Below are 22,738 nucleotides of genomic sequence, written 5' to 3'. Positions count from 1 at the left end.
GTTCATTTTTTTTCAGATAGAAATTGTATGTCCTGTTTAACCTTATTCTTCTTTCACTATGCCTTATCCCATGTTAAACGGGGTCGGGGCACTGATCTTTAACCTTCCTCTTCCAAATTCTCCGGTCCAGGGCGTCCTTCGGACTCCATCCTTTCTTCCTAAGATCCTCTGTCACCTTATCCCTCCACCTGAGCTTGGGCCTGCCTCTTTTCCTCCTTCCCTCCAACTCCATATACTCCACTCGTTTACCAACATACTCCTCACCCTTCCTCTCTACATGTCTGAACCACCTCAGCCTACTTTCTTGTATCTTCTTGCCAATTGGTCCCACCTTAACCGTCCCTCTGATGTAGTCATTCCTTATCCTGTCCTTCTTTGTCACAGCACTCATCCATCTCAACATTTGCATCTCTGCAACCTCCATCTTCCTCTCCTGTGCCTTTGTTATAGGCCACGTCTCTGCGCCTTGGAGCATCGCCGGCCTCACCACCATCTTATACAGCTTTCCTTTCCTCTTACAACTCACTCTCTTTTCGCACGGGACCCCAATCATCTTCCTCCAATTCATCCAACCGCATGTTATTCAGTGCTGTATTTCCTCATCCAAGTCACCATTCCTCTCGACAACCGACCCAAGGTACTTGAATTTCTTCCCTGAAATTAGCCTTTCACCCTGGAGTCATATGGCCATATCCTCATCTATATCCATATTCAGTCTTCACCTGATTAATTCTCATGCCTCTCTCCTCCAATGCCTTCCTCCACTCTTCTAGGGTATTTTCAAGCTTCTCTCAGGATGATTCGCATAGAACAATGTCATCGGCAAACAGCATGCTCCATGGTGCCTCCTTCTTGACATCCTCCACTAGTACATTCATGACCAGGACAAAGAGGTAGGGGCTCAGAGCTGACCCTTGGTGTAGCCCTATGATAATGGGGAACCCTTCTGTCATGCCGACACTAGACCTGACTTGAGTTTCTGTTCCCTCATACATCTTCTTCACCAACCTCACGTACTTCTCTGACACCCCCATCTTCCTCATACACCTCCATACCTCCTGCCTGGCCACTCTGTCGTATGCCTTCTCCAGGTCTATAAACACCATGTGCAGATCCACTTGCATCTCTCTATCTTTAACCCATATAGGACATCTGTGTTTAACCTATATAGGACAAATTACAGGTGCAATGAATGAGTATACTCTAGGGTGGGCCAGTGGAGGAAATGGATCCTTGGATGCCAGGAGCATTCAAAACAAGTAGGAATTTTTGGCATTGGTTAGTTCATCCTGGCCAAAGGTTATTGGCATTAATGAGACATGGCTGACAGAAGATGATATAGTTAGTGGGATAGAATGTGAAGAGTATAGAGAGAAAAGAATGGAGGGAGAAGTGTTATTGATGATAGTTGATAAGCTGCAACCAAAGAGAGTAGAAGTTCAACTGCAGGCCACCGAAAATAGCACATTTGAAGCTATCTGGTGTGACATTGAGGTCAGCAGAACAAAATATACAGTTTGATGCTGCTATAGACCAGGAGATGGAAAAGACGATGGAGATGGTATGCATCAGCAAATAGACTCAGGTAATTGCATCTGAGAATTTGTCTATAACGAATATGACCATGTCACCACCAATTGGCAGGAGTGATCATATGGTCTTGACCTGGGAGGTGGCTAAATGTGTGAAATTTTCAGTTAAGACTGAGTATATGTGAAATTACAGGGATGGTAAGTATAACAAGCTTAGGGGCTTGCTTAGGAAATCACAAACTATGTACTATACTGATGGGACTTTATTTGTTCATATGGAGTTTCCTCCCTTTTCTCCCCCATCCCTATTGGGGCGAGTTGAGCCCCCACATGGGGGGGTTAAGTATTTATGGCTGTAGATCCTTGTGTGTTCATGGGGCCTGTTTGTTGGATGAAAAACCCCAGATAAACTTGGGAGAAAAACCCTGCTGTCCACACCCAAGACCGGCTAACTTAGCTATGACTGAGGAAGATCCTTAAGCTTCTCACGTCGATGATTATTATTATTATTATTATTATTACGGGTATCTCCATGGAGTCAGTAGACTCATCGCGGGAGACCCAAACTAGCAAAACAATATCTGTCATATCTCTTCTTGAATTCATTTACAGACGAAGAGCTCACAACTAAGTCAGGCAATGAATTCCACTCATTCACCACCCTCCAGGCAAAAAACCTTGTTCTGACACCTTTGTTAACCACACTCTTCTTTAATTTCCGCAGATGACCTCTGGTTCTTCCATCACTGTCACACAGCTGAAACATTTCCCCTGCATCAATCCTATAAAAACCTTTTAGTAATTTGAATGTTTCTATCATATCCCCTCTTCTTCGCCTATCAACCAATCTCTGCAATCCACAAGCTCTCAATCTATCAATGTAGGGAGCATTTTTTATATCACTCACCAACTTGGTCACTCTTCTCTGAACCCTCTCCACAGCCTCCTCATCTCCAAGGAATCCAGGTGACCAGACCTGAGCACAGTAATCCAAATGTGGAAGTATCAATGCTTTATAAAGGGGAATAATAACCTCTTTATCTCTGGATGTCAGTGTGTTCCTCAACAACCAAGTAATCCTATGTGCAATCTTGGACACCTTAGCAATGTGTCCTCTGAACTTCATCTCCCTATCTACCAATACCCCTAAGTCCCTAGCCTCATCAATCTCTTGGAGTACCTTTCCATCGATGTAGTACACAGCTGGTAATCTTTTAATCCCAAAATGCATGACTTTACACTTTTCCACATTGAACTGACATCCATTTTCTTTTGCCCATTTTACCAGCTTATTTAAATCCTCCTGCAAACTTTCAACATCAGCTTGATTTTTTATTGCACTACACAACTTTGCATCATCAGCAAACAACTGAATATCTCCCTTTAAGCCATTTCCTATATCATTTATATACAAATTAAACAACATTGGCCCAAGCACAGAGCCCTGAGGCACACCACTGGTCACCTGCCTCATTCTGGACTCGGTTCCTCCATACACCACCTTATGGTATCTCTCCCTGAGCCATTCTCCTATCCATATCACCAATTTAATATCCATTCCCATCTGCTCCAATTTGCGTAACAGTGTTCTATGGGGTATCCTGTCAAAAACCTTAGCAAAATCCAGAAGTACCACTGTGTAGCCAGTTCCTTTGTCCAACTCGGATGTTATCCTATTATGAATAGTTAATAGATTGCTAAGGCAGGATCTACCTTTAACAAAACCATGTTGGCCTCTATAGAGTATCATATCCTGATCCACCCATTCTTGAATTTTGTCTTTAACCAACTTTTCCAATACTTTTACCACTACTCCTGAGATGGTGATTGGTCTGTAATTCAATACCGCAGTTTTAGAGCCACCCTTATGCAAAGGAACCACTTTGTCTAACTTCCACTCCCTAGGGACCATACCAGAGTTCAAACTTAAATTAAATATCCAGGTAAGAGGGGTTGACAATTCATTTGCACATTCACGCAACACCCGAGCTGATATTCCATCTAAGCCTACCGCAGTGTTTGCATTTAAGTTTTGCAATATATTTAATACCTCTGATTCTTTAGCTTCAATTCTCACATTAGGTATTGCTATAGGTATAGAGATATCCTCACTTGGGTGATAGACTTTTGAAAAGTGATCACTCAATAACTCGACTATTACATCTGATTTTGTCACCTCAATACCATCAGCACCCACTAAGGTTATCCTTCCGAAGTCATTCTTCCTCTTACTTGCCACATAGCGGAAGAACTCTTTGGGATTACCCTTGATCTCTTTGGCTAAGGTCTTCTCATAATCTGATTTAGCTTTTCTTACTATGCTGGTAACCTTCCTAGCTTGAGCCTTGTACTGTTCATGGGTGTCCTGATCGCCTTTCTCCTTGTAAATTCTCCATAACATTTTCTTTTTTTGCAGTTCAAGCTTGATACTACTGCTTATCCATCTAATGCCTGCCTTGTTTGACCTCCAGACCATGGGGACACAATCTGATATTGCTTTCCTCAGATACCCGCTGATTTTATCCCAAGCACTGCTAACATCTTTCCCTTGCAATATGTTCTGCCATGGGATGGCTGCAAGCTCACTCCGAAGCTTGTTATAATTGCCTAACCTGTAGTTCCGTACATACCCTTCTTAATAGAAAAATCCACAGATTTTGCGACCTCCCAAGTCAATACCACATGATCGCTTTCACCAACTGGAGGTAACGAGGACACCTTACTTATGCATATAACCTCTGAACCAATAATCAGGTCCAACACTCTCACACCACGTGTCCCTTCAGTTACGTGCTGTCTCAAGTAATTATCTCGTAGAAGATGTATGAACTCCATTTCCTTTTTGCTACGTGATATTTCCTCCTTCCAATTGATATCACCATAATTAAAATCCCCCATAATAATCACTAAGCCTTCACTCATTGCACTAAGTTGCTGATGCATGAATTCAATATCTCCTCCCCGTACTCCCTGGCCTATAGCAGCATCCAACTGTATATTTGGTTGCGTTGGTCACTATTTCGCACCAGACTGCCTCAAATGAACTCTCATTCACGTCTATCATTATGATATACTACTTTCTTTGGCTGCAACACATCAGCTATCATCAACAGTACTCCTCCTCCTCCTGTTCTATCTTCTCTATCCTCCCTGAAAATACTGTACCCATCACATTCAATTCCAGTGACCACATCTTCTGCTGACAGCCAAGTTTCACTAATGCCTACAACTTTTGGTGAGATTTCACTGACTAATGCCAAAAATTCTTCTCTCTTATTTCTAATGCTTCTAGCATTGGTATACAAAAATTGCAGATTCCCTCTAGATCTTGTGCCGGCTTTAGAACCGATATATAAGTCACTAACTACCGTAGACCTATGCCGATTTTTATCCCCTCTCTTATGCAATTTATTCTGCCTATAAGGATCAATAAATACACAATCAGTGCTAAAGTTTCTCTCTCTTACACTCAACCTTTTCAATATTAGTTTCCCTGCCCACTAACTTCAACCTGTTCAGAAAACAATAACTTCTTCAATCGCTTATGTCCTTCCATGTTAAGATGCAGTCCATCTCTAGCATACAACTGCCTTTTTCCTTCAAACACACTCCAAACATCAACAAACTCCAGACCTCTTTTTCTGCTCATTCTTGCAATCATATCATTCATTATCATTGCTCGTCTACTTAACTCGTAATTGTCAAAACGAGGCAGCACACACACTATTCTCCCATTGACACTTTTCCTCTTCACAATATCTAATAATGTTCTTAAATCTTTTCCTACCCGATTTATACTACCTCTCAGGTCATTCGTACCCACCATAACTATCATCTTGTCTGCTTCATGCCCTCTCTTTATTGCTAAAGCCACTCTTTCTATTGTCCCATCAGCCAAGCACTCCTCATGCATACCACTCTCCATGATGGGAATCGAACCCAGGACACTCCTTACCCAGGCATATGGTTGGGAAGCGCAATTCATGCGGAACTGATGGGACTGATCTGCAGGAAACGGATGAGACCATGGACTTGGTGGTGATTGTGGACACGGAGCATAAGTTTAGAAGACTTATCACAAAAGTATCCAAAACAATACATCAGATTATCTGGTTATTAAAGAATGCACTAACAAACAGGGATTATTATTATTATTATTAACATTTCACCTCCATGAAGTCAGAGACTCATCGTAGGAGGTACTCACTATTGTACAATGCTCATCTAACTGCGTCTTAAACTGGTTCAATGTGTTCACATCCACAACACACCCAGGCAATGCATTCCGCTCACCAACTGCCCTCTATGCAAAGAACCTGTTTCTCACTCCTTTGCTCACACCCTCCTTATACAGTTTCCAGCAATTGCCTCTTGTTCTACTCCCCTTTCCCATTCTATGAAAAATCTCTTCCATGTCTACCCTGATAACAACCCCTGACTAACTTATATGCCTCAATCATATCCCCCTCTTCCTCCTATTCACAAGACTCTGCGACTTACATTCTCTCAATCTGTCGTCGTACTCCACATTCCAAAGACCACTGACTACCTTTGTGAATCTTCTTTGTACCTTTTCTAACATATCCTCGTCACCATGAAAACCTAGCAACCAAATCTGTGCACAATAATCCATATTAGGCCTGATCAAGGCCTTATACAATGGAATCATAACCTCTCTATTTCTGCATGTCAGGGTTCTCCATCATTGCCATTATTCAATGCAATTATTATTATTATTATTATCCAGACCTCCATGGCGTCAAAAGACTCATTGTGGGAGGTCGTTTTTTAGGGAACACAAAATTTATCACACCACTCCTTGAACTCATTGACTGTTCCCACTCCAACCACTGTCTTCACCTCTGTGATGTCTTCATAACTTGTGCAATGTGGCCGTTGAATTTCGGGTCCTTTTCCACCATGACTCCTAGTTCTCTCATCTCCTCTACTTCTAAGTTTTAAAAGAGGTATATCATGAGTAGACATATCAATACAAAATTAATAACGAAAAAACTCGCGTACAAAGATTATTTAATAGTATAATTTTTGCCTGTGTGTCACAGGCATCTTCAGTACATATTAAGCTCAAATTAAACAATAACTGACAATTCCAAAAAGCGCCACCTAAGTAGCTGGTGTAAGATAACTAAAAAGGTCAATAAATTTCCTAGGAAAAAAAAAATCGATACAATAAAAAGTTAGGAAAGATTAGCTGATTTGTAAAGTACTATCTCCCATAAAGAGGATAGATGTAAGCCATGGGATCTGTTTAACACATTCGCTTCCACGCTACTTCTTCAGCATAGTCTGTTCCCATACGGCAGTCAATTTCACTTCTTCAAGTTCAGTACGGTAATCTCGTTGCCGGCGGTAAGCATCATACGAGTATACTCATAGTTGGCTTGTGCAGAGCATATATCATCTATGGGAATACACAGTTTTGATGCTAGCTTCACAAGCCAAGCATTTTCACTTCTTCAAGGTCAGTACAGTAATCTCGTTGCCAGCGGTAAGCGTCATATGAATATACTCGTAGCTGGCTTGTGTAGCTGGTTTACCAACTACGAGTATACGCGTGGTTGGCAGCGAAAGTGTTAAGTTAGGAGAATGAAGTAGAGTTTCACTTCTTTTAAAGTTTTCCCACCAAGTGTATACTTTGCATCCCATCATTGTTTACCAAATCTCAAAACCTTACACTTGGCAACATTGAAGTGACAGTTCCACTTACCTGCCCATTCATGCAATCTATTCAAGTCCTCTTGCAAGGCATTAACATCAGCCTGACTGTGCATTGCTCTCTCCCTAGTTTTGCATCATCCACAAACAGCTGGATATCACTAGTTAAACCCAACCCAATATCATTTACATGCAAATTGAACAACAATGGCCCCCAAACTGACCCCTGCGGCACACTACTGGTGACCTTTCTCTTTTGAGATACTGCATTCCCCATATACGTTCTGATACCTATCCGACAGCCAGTCACTGATCGAAAAAAAGAAGTCTGTTGAAAGTTTATTTTTCACTTGGTTAGAGTATAATAAAATTAGTTTAATCCTTTATCCAAGTGTGAGCAAACAAAGTTTGCGCCTGAAAGTATCTTCAGGACTAGGGTAAGGTGGTACAACACCAGGGCAACTCGTTGCAAAGGTGGAGCAAGTTACCAACACTCCTATCTCAGTATCTCCTATAATGCAAAACACATCTCCTTGCGGATATGTCTAATGTTATGCATTAAGGGAAGGGCCACTACCCAGACTAGTTTTGACCTTTATTGAGGTCTTTTCAGTGGGAGCCAGGCCCAAGTGGAGATACCAGGCAGAAGCATTAGCAGGTCATCTCTACCTATAGGAGTTGCCAAATGGTGTGCCACCTTTTTTTTTAATAAATTACTCTGGATTTAGAGAAAGATGTTGAAAGTTTATTTTTCACTTGGTTAGACTATAATAAATTTAGTTTAATCCTTTATCCAAGTATTTGTAAACAAAGTTTGTTCCTGAAAATATCTTCAGGACTGGGGTAAGGTAGTACAACACTGGGAAACTCGCAGCAAAGGTGGAGCAAGCTAACATCTCTCCTATCACAGTATCTCCTATAATGCAAAACACATCTCCTTGTGGATATGTATAATGTTATACATTAAGGGAAGGGCCACTACCCAGACTAGTTTCGATCTTTATTGAGGCCTCTTCAGTGGGAGCCAGGCCCAGAGTTGGAGATGGAGATACCAGGCAGAAGCAATGGCAGGTCATCTTTACCTATAGGCATTGCCAAACGTTGTGCCGCCTTTTTATTAAATTACTCTGGATTTAGAGAAAGATGTTGAAAGTTTATATTTCACTTGGTTAGACTATAATAAATATAGTTTGATCCTTTATCCAAGTGTTTGCAAACAAAGTTTGTGCCTGAAAATATGAAAATATGAAAATTATAGGTAAAGATGACCTGCCATTGTGTCTGCCTGGTATCTCCACCTCTGGGTCTGGTTCCCACTGAAGAGACCTCAATAAAGGTCGAAACTAGTCCGCGTAGTGTCCCTTCCCATAATGCATAACATTATACATATCTGCAAGGAGATGTGTTTTGCATTATGGGAGATACTGCGATAGCAGTGATGTTAGCTCGCTCCACCTTTGATGCGAGTTTCCCAGTGTTGTACTACCTTACCCCAGTCCTGAAGCTGTTTTCAGGAGCAAACTTTATTTGCAAACACTTGGAGAAAGGATTAAACTAAATTTATTATAGTCTAACCAAGTAAAAAATAAACTTTCAACATCCTCACAATTTTGATAATGTGGCCTCAAAATTTTAGATCCTTATCCACTGGCACCCCAAGATCTCTTATTTCCTCCGCCTCCAACAATATATCCCCACAAAGAGTAAATTCTACATCCCATCTTTGTTTTCCAAATTTTAAAACTTTACATTTCGCAACATTGAACCTGCACTCCCATTCCCATGCTCATTCATTTGGTCTGTTCAAGTCTTCTTGTAAATTCACAACATCTGTTTTAGTTCTTCCCAACTTTCATCATCTGCAAATAGCAGAATATGCCAATTCAAATCTTCCCCAATTTCATTAACATAGAGATTAAACAGCAATGGCCTTAAACCACCCCCCCTCACCGAGGCACCTCTAGTAGTGACTTCCTCTACCAGGATATTTGTTCCCCCCGTAGCTTGCTGATATCTATCAGATAGCAATCTCCAATCCAATGCGCTAGTCTAATAGCCAACCACATCCACTCTGGTTTGACTATCAACTTATCATGTAATCTATCAAAAGCCCCTGCAAAATCTAAGTATATTTTGCATCCATCTCCCTCGTTGAAAAAAGCTGTTACCCTATTGTAATAAGTAAGTAGATTACTAAACCAGGAACTCCCTTTAGCAAATCTGTGCTGCTCATCAAAGATAATGCCAATGTCATGAATCCAATTCTGGATCCTGATTTTCACTAACTTCTCTAACACTTTAGCCATAACACCTGAATTGGCCTATAATTTGATGCTTGAGTTCTGTTATCCCTTATGAAGCTGTACAGTCTTGCCTTCCTTACACTCCTTTGGAACTTGATCCAACGTGTTTCAGATATTCACATTATATGGCGCTAGCGTAGCCGTAGCACGTGGCAGTGAATTTGAGCTGTGCAGAAGAAAGTGATTTTTAATCGGTGAATAGTTCGCTTTTTCCCCCGTTTTTCTACGTTTTTGAGTGCTAAATTGTTTCTCTGAATACGAGTGTACTTCAGTGGTTGTTTTTTGGAAGTTCGTTGCTGTTGCGATATAATATATTTTGGTACCGTCAGAATCGAACGCGTAACGGTGGAAGACAAAATGAAGCTAAGTTTATATTTCATTTTATTTAATTATATTTAGTACTTAAATGTTCTGATGTTTGTACTTTTTTTCCCTCTTATTTATTAATTGAATAATTATTAAAGATTACGCTACTCGGCAATAAGGAATGATGGTGGATTCAGCAGCAGTCGCAAGTGGCATAACGCCAAGTCCTCCGCCATTTAAGAACTCAGTTATTAGCAATATCATAAGGGACTTTGTGGCATGCAGTACTTGCGGCATGTATGCGTCTCGGGAATTACATATGTGGCTTGTTAAAGAGAGTGGAGAGCGTATGTGTGCAAAATGCAGGCAGTTGGAGGAAATAAGTACATTAGATATATATCGATATCCGACTTTGTTGCTCCAGGAACGGGGAATGAAAGTAGGAAGACAAGTAGTGTGATAGGAGAGAATGAGAAAATAATAGTTGATAGTGTGGAAGGTGTGAGTGACTGTGAAAGTTTAGGAGATGGTTTTGTTTGGGAGAGTGAATTTAGATTAAGAGTGACTGACCTGCAGAGGGAGATAGATGAGTTGAAAGAGGAGATGGAATGTCTTATGAATGAGAGCAGAAGTATGAAAGATAAGATTAGGAGAATGGAAGAGATAAATGCAAGGCGAATCAGAGTAGGAGAGATAGAGAACTTAGGGAGTATGAGTGAGAGGTATGGGGGTGCTAGAAGAGGAGAGAATGGAAACAGTAGAAGAGAGGGAATGAGAGAGAGGTATGGGAATGCTAGCAGACGAGAGGATGGAAACAGTAGGAGAGACGGAATGAGAGAGAGATATGGAAGTGCTAGAAGAGGAGAGAATGGAAACAGTAGGAGAGATGGAATGAGAGAGAGGTATGGGAATGCTAGAAGACAAGAGGATGGAAACAGTAGTAGGAGAGACAGAATGAGAGAGGGATATGGAAGTGCTAGAAGTGGAGAAAATGGAAACAGTAGGAGAGAGGGAATGAAAGAGATGTATGGGAGTGCTAGAAGAGGAGAGAATGGAAACAGTAGAAGAGAGAGGTATGGGAATGAAAGAAGAGGAGAGAATGGAAACAATAGGAGTGAGGGAATGGTAAGAGGTATAATGTATGGCGACTCATTGATCCGTGGTGTTCAAGATAGGATGCGTGAGGAGTGTTTGCCAGGAGGAACAATAGAAAGGGTGGCTATGGCAATTAACAGAGGTGAAAGGATGGATGAGATGATTGTGATGGTAGGAACGAATGACTTGAGTGGTAATGTAAGTCGGGCAGCGAGAGATATGAGATTTTTGCTTGAGACTGTACGGAAGAAGACAGAGAGAGGAAAAATAGTGTGCGTGTTGCGTAGGTATCATAATGATGAGCTGAGCAGAAGAGCGGTGATATTGAATGGCATAATAGCGAGAATGTGTGACAAGAGAGGACTGGTATATGTGGATGCTTGGAGTGCGTTTGAGGAAAGAGAGGAATTGTATGCGAGAGACCGCTTACATTTGAATGAGGAAGGACATAGGCATCTGGAGAGATTTCTGTTCTGAACGAGTCAGTGTGTCCCAGGGAGGATGATAGCCGGGGCGGCCTCTTGTGGGAATGGATACTTGGGAGAAGGGAGACAATGTCAGGTAACACTGAGCCCAGTGGAGTCTAGAAGGGATAATGCTGGGTATAGAAACAATGGCATTTATATGCTTTATACTAATGCCAGGAGTATCCGGAATAAGGGAGAGGAATTGGTGGCGCAGATAGCATCAGCCTGGCCAAAAATTATTGCGATCACTGAGACGTGGTTGACAGAAGGGTATATAAAAACAGGAATAGAAGTCGCTGGGTATAGCATTTTTCATCAGGATAGGAGGGGAAAGCGTGGTGGTGGGGTACTGCTTATGATAAGTGATGACCTATGTCCTCTAAGAGTGGAGAATTTGGAAGGAAGTGAGACAAATGATTTTGAGAGCATATGGTGTGAGGCAGAGGTAGGCAAGACTGGATATTTAGTGGGGTGGTTTCTACAGACCCAGGAGCACAGAGGATTGGGACCAGGAGATGTTTAGACAGCTAAGTTTGGCAAGTGCAAGAAGAATGATTGTTATGGAAGATTTTAACTTCAGTAGTATAAATTGGAGAGAGGAAGATGCATGTAGCAATAGGGGAATGGAATTTCTAGAATTGTTGAGGGACAAATGTCTTACGCAACATGTAACAGAGGGAACAAGAGGTTCAAAAGTTTTGGATTTGGTTATAGCATCAGAAGAGTTGATAATAACTGAATTGATGTCTCTCCCACCAGTTGGAGAGAGTGACCATATGGTGTTGACTTGGAAAATGAATAGACATGCAGGAGTATCAAAGAGACGGGAACTTATGTGGAATTATAAGGCAGGTGATTATAATAGTCTTAGACGTCAACTTCGGGAAGTTTCATGGAGGCAGGAATTGGAAGGCCGGGATATCACTAGTGCGTGGGAAATTGTGAAAGAATATTTGTTATCAGCAATGGTAAGTTGTATACCACGAGTGAAGAAGAGGACGCAATTTGGAGTAAAGTGGATGACAAACAATATTAAACAGGAATTGCATGCGAAAAAGAGGCTATGGAAGAGATATAAGGAGACAGGTGAAGAGATGCATGAGGAATATAAGACACAGGGCAGAAGAGTGACTAGTGTGGTAAGGAAAGCGAAACTGGAATATGAGAGGAGATTGGCCCTGAGATCCAAAGAAAATTCTAGGGAATTTTTTAGCTATGTGGCCAGTAGAAGGAGAAATGACTGTGGAAGAATGATATTGTGGGATAAAAATGGGAATTGAGTGACTGATGCAGAGGACATAGTGGAATTGTTCAATGAACACTTTATTGGAGTATTTCATCCTAGAGGAGTCAGTTTTAATGCTAGAGGGATAGGACTGGTTCGAGGTCTGGAGGTACAGGAGGAGAGTGTGTTTCAGATACTGAGTACTCTGGATGTCAGTAAAGCTGTGGGACTGGATGGTATTTCACCACGAGTTTTGAGAGAATGTGCTAGGGAATTGACAGTGCCTTTAACGTGGCTTTTAATGAAAGTCTGGCTTTGGCAAAGGTGCCCAGGGAATGGAAGGAAGGTAAGATAGTGCCATTGCATAAGGGTGGTAACAGACTGGAAGTGTCTAATTATAGGCCAGTCTGTGTATCATCAGTAGTTGTTAAGATCTTGGAGAAAGTAGTGAGGGACCGTATACAGCATTGGGCAGATGAGGGTAATGTTATCTGTGAGAATCAACATGGATTTGTGAAAGGACGCTCTTGTTTTAGCAATATGCTAGCCTTTTATAATAAATTTTCAAGAACATTAGATGAGGGAAAGGCATATACTGCAATTTTCTTAGACTTGGCGAAGGCATTTGACAGGGTGCCACATGATAAGCTGATATTTAAGTTGCAGCACATGGGTCTGGATGTCAGATTGGTCAACTGGATTCAGGATTGGCTGTCTGATAGGTATCAGAGAGTTGTGTATGGTGTAGCAGTTTCCAGGAGGCAGAGGGTTACAAGTGGGGTCCCACAGGGCTCAGTACTAGGACCTATGTTGTTTAACCTTTATATCAATGACATAGCCAGTGGATTGCAGGGGGATATTCAGTTGTTTGCATATGATGCAAAGCTGGGAAGGATTATTAGTAATAGTGCAGATGTGGTAGCCCTACAAGAGGATTTAAATAAACTAGATAGATGGGCAAATGAATGGGGGTGTCAGTTTAATGCAGAAAAATATAAGGTCTTGAGGTCTGGGAAACATCGATGGGATGCTGCATACTCTCTGGGAGGAGTTATACTGGAGGAAGTAGGGGAGACAAGAGATCTGGGGTTGATGATTGATAGAAACCTGAAGTTTAGGGCACATATTGCAAAGGTGGTGAAGGTAACACAGAGGATTGCTGCTATTATGAGAAGGACACTGACCTGCAGAGATAAGAGGGTTATTCCGTTGTATAAGTCTCTGATCAGACCACACTTGGACTATTGTTCTCAGATTTGGTCCCCAGGATTTGAAGGGGATAAATTAACTGTGGAAAGGATACAAAGACGGATGACAAAGATAGTTTGAGGACTGTATAAGGATAGTTATGAGGATCGGCTGAGAGAATGTGGACTGCAGAGTTTGGTGGATAGAAGAAGGAGAGGTGATATGATTGAGACTTTTAAACTGTTGAGAGGTGGTTACAGGGTTGACACTGGGGAGTTCTTTCGCTTGGTTGAACAGTGGGAAGGAGTGCTGACAAGAGGCCATCCCTGGAAGTTACGAAAGGAAACTGTGAGCAAGCGGGTAAGGAGTGGTTTCTTTGTGTGGAGGGTGGTTGAGCCGTGGAATGCATTGCTTGATGGAGTGGTGGGAGCGAGAACGGTCAGTGAGTTTAAAGAGTGGTATGATAGACTTTGTGTTTCTCAGGGGGGGGATCTCCCCTCGATGAGTCTTTTGACTCCTTGGAGTCCTGAATAATAATAATAATAATAATAAAGACTCATATTAAACAAATATCTCAAAGCAGATGTCTTTCTTGTACATTCCTTCAAAATACGCAGTGATATATCATGAAAGATGATATATCATGATATATCATAAAGTCTCACAGCCTTATTAATATCAAGTTTGTTTAATTCCCCATATACTCTTGCTCACTCACTCACAGTCAATCTCTCCTCCTCCTCATCCACTGCTCTCAAACTCTCCATGATGTTGTATTCAGAAGGATGAAAGACTTTTATGAACTGCTCATTAAATATCTCAGCTATATCCTCCACAGTAGTTATCCTTATACCATTTTCTCCAATCAATGTCATCCTACGATAATCTTTTTTTTTTTTTTTTGCTGGCTACATATTAAAAGACCTCCCTAGGGTGTTTTTTTGGTTTCATTAGCTAATTGCTGCTTATATTGTACTTTTGCATTTTACCCTTACTAACCAAGTTACCCTGCTTTCCTGTTCTTTGTACTTTCCTTTGTACTTTGTTCTTTGTACTTTGTACTTGAATCAATTTATAGAATTGATTATTACCACTCATCTCATGTTTTCTTCCATAATGTCTTCTTTTTCTGGATTGCATTCTCAATATCTTCATACATCCATTTCACACCTACCTTATTTAATATTCTGACCCTTGGAATACATTTAGTCATTGCTTCATCTAGATCAGGGATTCTCAACCTATGGTACGCACACCACTTGTGGTACATGAGCCACTGCCTTACTGGTACATCTAATATCTTGAATTAAATATAGTGGTACGCCACTGGAAAAGGTTGAGAGCCCTGATCTAGATAGTTCTTGATTACTACTCAAGCAGCGATGATCTCCATTTTACCCAACTCCTCATTCTATGTTAAAGCTATACAACATCAGCCGTTGTATAGACAGCAACAGGATAAGTAAATTTTATAATTAATATGTAATAATATTGTTTAATTTGTATATTGAGTGTTACTGTGAAATATGTGAGTATGGAACACAGTGCTTGGTTAAATTTCTTAAGCAGTAATACTTTAAATTTATTGTTTCTTGTTATTAGGTTTCTGGTAGGAAAGGGGCTGTGAAAGGTACAGATCATTGAGTAGGTCACTGCAAAAGACAAGTAAAATGAATGGTGTGGATTTTTCAAAAATAGTGTGGTGTGAATTATTATGTATACATGGAAAGATGTTGTGGATGCTTATGTGGAGAGGTTGAGTAAAAGAAAGGAGCGAGTGTGGGCATGCAGGAAGTGTGATATTTTGATGGGCCATGAGGTTTGTTTAAATATGAGTAGGGAACATGGCATCATAACTGAAATGGTCAGGAGGATAATGTGAATGTCAAAAAAGCATATGGAAGTTATAGCAAGGAGAATAGTTCGATTCATGGTAAAGTGTGCAATAATGACAATGAAAACCAAAGTGAAATTAACAGTAAGATGGTGAGTGGGATTGACAGCAAACCAGCTTGTGTGACTGATGATAAGACAGCAAGAGTGAATGATAACAAAAAAATGTTGCAAGACTGAAAGCTGAGTAGGTGAAAATGAGGTAAGAGATGAAGCATTTGCACAGAGAAATGAAGAGAATTACAGATATGTATGGAAGAAAACTGAAACGAATGATTTTGGTATGAAAGAGGTAACAAAAGGCTCACGAGTGACATTGTATGGGGATTCAATTATTAGAGGCACGGTAAACAAGAAAATGCAGAAGGTTTGTTTATCAGAAGGTAAAATGAATAGACTGATTGAAACACTAGATATGAAGAATAAGTGAGCAAAAGAGTTGGTAGTGGAAACAAATGACTGGGAACAAGGAGAATGTAAGACTGGATATCAGGAGGTTGCTGAGAAAGATAAAAGATAATAATACGATGGCAAAGAAAGTCTGTGTTGCTCAGTGATGAGATCAGCTGCAGAGCAAGGATTATGAATATAGTGGAAGTCTGTGAAGGAAAAATTGAACTGTATAAAAGTGACAGACTGCATTTGATTGGTATTGGTGTGAGTCATCATGGAAGGTGAGACTTCTGCTGTAAGGGAGAGTAATAAGTGTAACTCTCTCCAAGCAAGTAAGAAGCAATGTAAAACAGCAGAAGAGTAAGGAAGGAGGGATTGAGCTAGTGCTTACAAATGGAGAAATGGATGGCATGAGTGCAGAGAATGAGAGGATTGGTGAACAAGACAAACAGGGAAATGGGGAGTCACAGATTGGAGAGAGGAACACAGCATGAGAAAGGTCAATGTTCAAAGAGAAGTGAATGTGTGCGTGTGTGTGTGTGTGTAGACAAAAAAAAAATGGGATGGCCAGAATGTAGGGGGGGGGAAACAGATGGATTTCAAGAATGTTCTGGGATAGGTAAGGAAAAAATGTCTTGAGGAAAGTATGAAGAAGTCACATCTAATAGGTGGTATTAGTGAAACAAGTTATAGATACAGGAATGAGCTCTTGTGTTTGTATAAGAATTACAGAAGTATCAGAAACAAGAATAAATGAAATAGTTGCATTGACTGAGTTTGTTCACTCAAAATGGTGGAATAAGTGAGACATGGGTGGATGAAGATGACATCCTGACAGGAATAGAGATGGAAGAGTATCATGTTTTTCATGGAAAATAGAAAGGGTAAAAAATGAGAGGTTAAGTGTTATTTCTAATAGAAATAGAATTATGTCCAACAAGGTAGATATGCAAAGGGGAAATTAGAGTCATTGATTTTGAGTCAGTGTGGTATGAGATAGAGGTGAATAGAATGAAATACTTAGTTGGATGTGGCTATAAGCCTGGTAACATGGAGGGTAGTGACCATGAAATGTGTAAACAAATTAACCAAGCAAATAGGAAAAGAGTAATCATTATGGGTGATTTTAATTATGGCAATATAGATTGGGATGGCAAGACAGAAACCGGAAATAAAAAAAAATGAATTTCTCAAGTTTTTAAGGGACACCTACCACAAATAGTGTGTAACAGAACATACACTCAATTATTAAGGATCTTGGATTTGATCATCTCATTATTATCTCATCAGAGAACGTCACTATAAATGCGATATCAAATCTCCCTCCAGGTGTAAGAGTGACCACACAGGTATTACCTGAGTTGTTGTCAGCCACATGAGGACCTCTGTGAAGAAAGAGTATATGTGGAAATACAAGGCTGGGTGCTGATTATGAGAAGCAATGAAATGAAAAGACTTCGACACCTAATGGGCTTTTGACTAGTAATGATTAGTCCATGTCTTGAACAGGAAATCTAACAGATACTTGTCTTGTCATGTTATTAACTTTGCTCTTTTCTCCAAATTTTTCCAAAACATATTTATATGTTCATTAAAGATACCAAGAAATTATACATTTGGTTTTAATCCTTTACCCAAGGAAGCAAAACAATGTTTTGCTTGTGGAATATATTCACGTCTGAGCTATTTGTATATAGAGGCTAATGGCTTCACATCACTTGCCTTACTATGTATCCCATAATGCAAAGCACACACCCTTTCGGACATGTAAAATGCTATGCATAATAAGAAGGACCACTATCCAGACCAGTTTCGACCTTTATCAGTGGGAGCGAGAGCCAGAAGAGATACCAAGGTTGAAGTAATGCAGAAGTCATTAGCCTTTGTATACAAGTATACAAAGTAGGCATGAATATATTTCACATGCAAAACATTATTTTGCTTTCTTGGGTCAAGGATTTAAACCAAGTATATAATTTCTTGGTATCTTTAATGTATTATGAAACCAAGGTAAAAAAAAATTTCAACATTTTTATATGTTGAAAATCCATTTCCTACACTTCTGTTTAGATCTCTAAGAAGAATCTCCTTATCAATTTTTCTTTGTCACCTCCTCTCTTTCTCTCATGACTTCAAATTCTGTGCATCTTTAATAGATATTATCTAGTTTTTATCCTCAACTGTCTCCTTTTTCATTTTAATATTTTTAATTATTATTACTGTAGTATAATTAATGGTTGTAGAAAGTTTTTTACCTTGGGTATAATATATGTTAAAAGATACCAAGCTATTTTAAATATAAACATGGTTTTTTACTCCATTTCCCAATAAGCAAACAGACAAGTCAGTCAAATTTGCACCTGTAAGTGTTGCAAGTCTAGCTGACCCTACAAGTAGTGCAAGTCAAGGCAACTCATGGTAAAGGTAGAATAAGCTCTGATCACTATTCTTAATATTTACCCTTAATGCAAAGCACATCTCCTGGAGGAGATGTATGATGCTATGTATTAAAGGCAAGGGGGGCCACTACCCAGATCGGTTTCGACCTTTATTGAGGTCTCGTCAGTGGGATGCCTTTAACACATAGCATCATACATCTCCTCTAGTAGATGTGCTTTGCATTACAGGTAAATATTAAGAATAGTGATCAGAGCTTATTCTACCTTTACCACGAGTTGCCTTGAGTTGCACTATGTGCAGGGTCAGCTAGACTTGCAACACTTGCAGGCGCAAACTTGACTGACTTATTTGTTTGCTTACTTGGGAAATGGAGTAAAAAACCATGTTTATATTTAAAATAGCTTGGTATCTTTAACATAATTAATGGTTTTCATGTTTGTTTGTTTTTTCAGTTTTGCATTTCAGTATTTATGCATATATGTCTATTTTCATGTAAGTGTATTCCAGCTATAATAATATTTTGATTGACTTCTCAAAAAATTTGCATAACATGTAACTACACTTGACTCCCCTAAAACAAACTCATAGGAAATGGTGGAATAGGTTTTTATGTTGATAATTTGCTGTTACTGACTTTCTTTTAACATAGCAGTAATGCTACCAGAATTTGCCTGGCACTGATTAGTTAAGGTGAGGGAATTCACTATGATGGTTTGCTGTAGGTAAAGTTAAATTGAATAATATTTTAATAAGTTTTTTTATTAATAACATGTCAATGTTTTTGTTAAATCATTATAATGATTTAAAAAATGATGTGTTTTACAGGTGATAGCTTTTCCTATACTTCTGTTGTGACAGAAATGTACTATGTTCATGATGGTAGTATTAATTCTGAAGATAAATTTATATTCACCATTTCTGGAGGAAAGCACTCCTCTGTGATTGCTGTTCGTGTGAAAGTTCTTTTTCCTGATAGGGATAGTCCTGTTCCACTTGATTCAGCATTGTTGACAGCTTCTGTTTCAGAAGGTATGAATTTTTTTTATTATTTTAATTTTTAAAGTTCCAGATGAACAATATGCATACTCTTTTATGAAATCTATTATTATCGGAACAACATCTTCAGATAAGCCAAAATTATTTTTTATTTCCCCTGCCCCTTAGACTTTTTTTTTTTCCCATGCTAAATGATTTAAAAAATGATGTTAATAACTTTTCCTATATTTCCGTTTGGGTCTGATTTAGGGCCTTTATTGTTTAAGTATATATTAATGATATTGGTAAAGATTTGAATTGAGATATTCAGTTGTTTGCAGATGATGCGAAGTTGGGACGAACCATGAAGAGTAGAGAAGATGTTGTAGCCTTACAAGAAGACTTGAATAAATTGAGTGATTGGGCACGGAAATGGGAATGTGAGTTCAATGTTCCAAAATGTAAGATTTTAAAATTTGGAAAACAAAGATGGGATGCAGAATTTATGCTTGGTGAGGATATATTGTTGGAGGTGGAAGAAATAAGAGATCTGGGGGGTGATAGTGGATAAGGATCTGAAATTTTGGGGACACATAGCCAAAATTGTGAAGACAAAGGCTTCTGGTAATGGTGCGGAGGACACGGACTTGTAGAAGTAGGGAATGGGGGATGTGAGTTCAATGTTGCAAAGTGTATCATTCTTATTCTCATTTTCCTTTTACCCTCTTTTACCTTACGGTAAAAGAGGGTAAAAGGAATTCAAACCATTCACATCGGAACTCAAACCATTCACAGGATAACGTGGTCAGCCCTACATCTCTGGTATATCCAATGTCCATAGTGTTGAGTTCTCAATGCCAGTTTGCCTGCTTTGTGGGATGAAAAACCCCAGGATAAACTGGGGAAAAAACCCTACTGTCTATGCCCAAGACCGGCTAACTTGGCTATGGCTGAGGAAGATCCTTCAGCTCCCCATGTCACCGACAGGAAACAAACCTAGGACACTCCTTCCCCAAGCATATGGTTGCAAAGTGCACAGCCACTAGGCTAACCGTGCAGACTAAAGTGCATCTCATCTTTGTTTCCCAAATTTTAAAATTTGGGAAACAAAGATGGGATGCAGAATTTATGCTTGGTGAGGATATGTTGTCAGAGGTAGAGGAAATAAGAGATCTGGGAGTGATATTGGATAAGGATCTGAAATTTAGGGGTCACATTGCCAAAATTGTAAAGACAACACAAAGACTTCTGGGAATGATGCAGAGGACACTGACTTTTAGAAGTAGGGAGATTATTATTCCATTGTATAAGACTTTGATTAGGTCACCACTAGTTTTCAGAGGGATGAAGAGATGTTGGAAAGGGTCCAGAGGCAACTAACTAATGTAGTTTCTAACCTCTGGAATGTCAAATATGAGGAAAGATTGAGAATATGCAATTTACAGAGTCTGGTGGATAGGAGGAAGAGGAGAGATATGATAAAGACCTACAAGTTATTAAGGGGTTGTTATAGGATCACTGTCGGAGAGGTTCTACAGAAAACTGTGGGAGAACAGGGGGAGAACCAGAGGTCATCCCTAGAAACTGTATAAAGAGGCTGTGAGTAGAGGAGTGAAAGGCAGGATTTTTTTTTGCAGAATTGTGAATGACTGGAATGCCTTGCCTGAGAGTGCAGTGGCGGCAGAGAATTTGAGTGTATTTAAAGTGTGGTATGATAAGCTGTGTGTATGATTAAAGGATCTCCCAGATGCATCTTTGACTCCATGGGGTCTTGGGTAATAATAAGAATAATATATGAAAGTACAGCAATAACTTGCATATTATTGTTTTGAATAGCATGGATTTCATTATAACACATTTTATCATTTTAAACTTTTGTAGAAAAATTTTAATTTTTCTACTCCTTAAAAATTTAAAACGATACCTTAAAAACAATACCATAGCGATTTATCATATTGCAGTAATTGCTGTATCAGTGCATCCTTTAGTATTATTTCAATTTTGGTGCAACAAAGTTGAAAGAATAGTTTCGTAGAGCATGGTAGCTCTACAAAATTTTTATTTTTTATTACATGCGAGTAGACTTTTATATGCAATTATGAGGAAAAAGGAAATGCAACAAAGCTTGTAAACCTAACAAACATAAATGGCTAAGACTAAAATAAAAACTGAATAAAATATGAAGAAGAGGAAGGTAAATTAGATGAAGCTGACTGAAGTGTCTACAAAAGGCACTTCAGTCAGTTTCTCATTAAATGAGCTTTTTGTTTTTCTTCTGACTGTTTCTGATTTTCCTGTGATTACAGATCCTAACATTGAGAGAAGTATCAAAGTTTAGCACTAATTGCAGAATGCTATTGAATGTTACAAAGATAATCATGCAGAGAAAATGAAAAAAAAAAAAACTATGCAAACTATATGGGAAATTGAGAAATAATATTTGTTAGCAGCAATGGTAAGTTGTATACCACGAGTGAACAAGAGGACACAATTTGGAGTAAAGTGGATGACAAACAATATCAAACAGGAATTTCATGTGAAAAAGAGGCTATGGAAGAGATATAAGGAGATAGATGAAGAGAAGATGCATGAAGAATATAAGACACAGGCTAGAAGAGTGACTAGTATGGTAAGGAAAGTGAAACTGGAATATGAGAAAAGATTGGCCCTAAGATCCAAAGAAAATCCTATGAAATTTTTTAGCTATATGGCCAGTAGGAGGAGAAATGACTGTGGAAGAATGATATTGTTTGATAAAAATGGGAATAGATGATGCAGAGGGCATAGTGGAATTGTTCAATGAACACTTTATTGGAGTATTTCATCCTGGAGGAGTCAGTTTTAATGCTAGAGGGATAGGGCAGGTTCAAGGTTTAGCAGTACAGGAGGAGAGTGTGTTTCAAATACTGAGTACTCTGGATGTCAGTAAAGCTTTGGGACTGGATGGTATTTCACCATGAGTTTTGAGAGAATGTGCTAGAGAACTGACAGTGCCTTTGACCTAGCTTTTCAATTAAAGTCTGGGTGCGGGAAAGGTGCCCATGGAATGGAAGGAAGGTAAGATAATGCCATTGCATAAGGGTGGTAGCAGACTGGAAGTGCCAGTCTGCTACCACCTGTACAGGCCAGTTTGTGTGTCATCAGTAGTTGTTAAGATCTTGGAGAAAGTAGTGAGGGACCGTATACAGCATTGGGCTGATGAGAGTAATGTTATCTGTGAGAGTTAACATGGATTTGTGAAGGGGCGCTCTTGTTTTAGTAATATGCTAGCCTTTTATAATAAAG

At 39.5% G+C, this 22,738-nt stretch overlaps 1 protein-coding gene across 3 annotated transcripts in view; it reads left to right on the top strand.

The window, feature by feature from the left end:
• Positions 1-22,738, top strand: part of LOC150099333 (extracellular matrix organizing protein FRAS1-like) — a 1,385,483-nt gene that overhangs the window by 636,135 nt on the left and 726,610 nt on the right. For all 3 annotated transcript variants that reach the window (XM_090403569.1, XM_090403568.1, XM_090403570.1), the window contains one exon: positions 19,304-19,507. In XM_090403569.1, coding sequence (XP_090259695.1) covers positions 19,304-19,507 — 204 coding nt within the window. The remainder of the gene's footprint in view (positions 1-19,303; positions 19,508-22,738) is intronic.

Source organism: Typopeltis vanoorti, chromosome 14 (assembly GCF_054136105.1).
Source record: "Typopeltis vanoorti isolate ZY-2024b chromosome 14, IOZ_Tvanoo_1.0, whole genome shotgun sequence".
NCBI lineage: Eukaryota > Metazoa > Arthropoda > Arachnida > Uropygi > Thelyphonidae > Typopeltis > Typopeltis vanoorti.
This window is presented reverse-complemented; position numbering and strand designations above follow the sequence as displayed.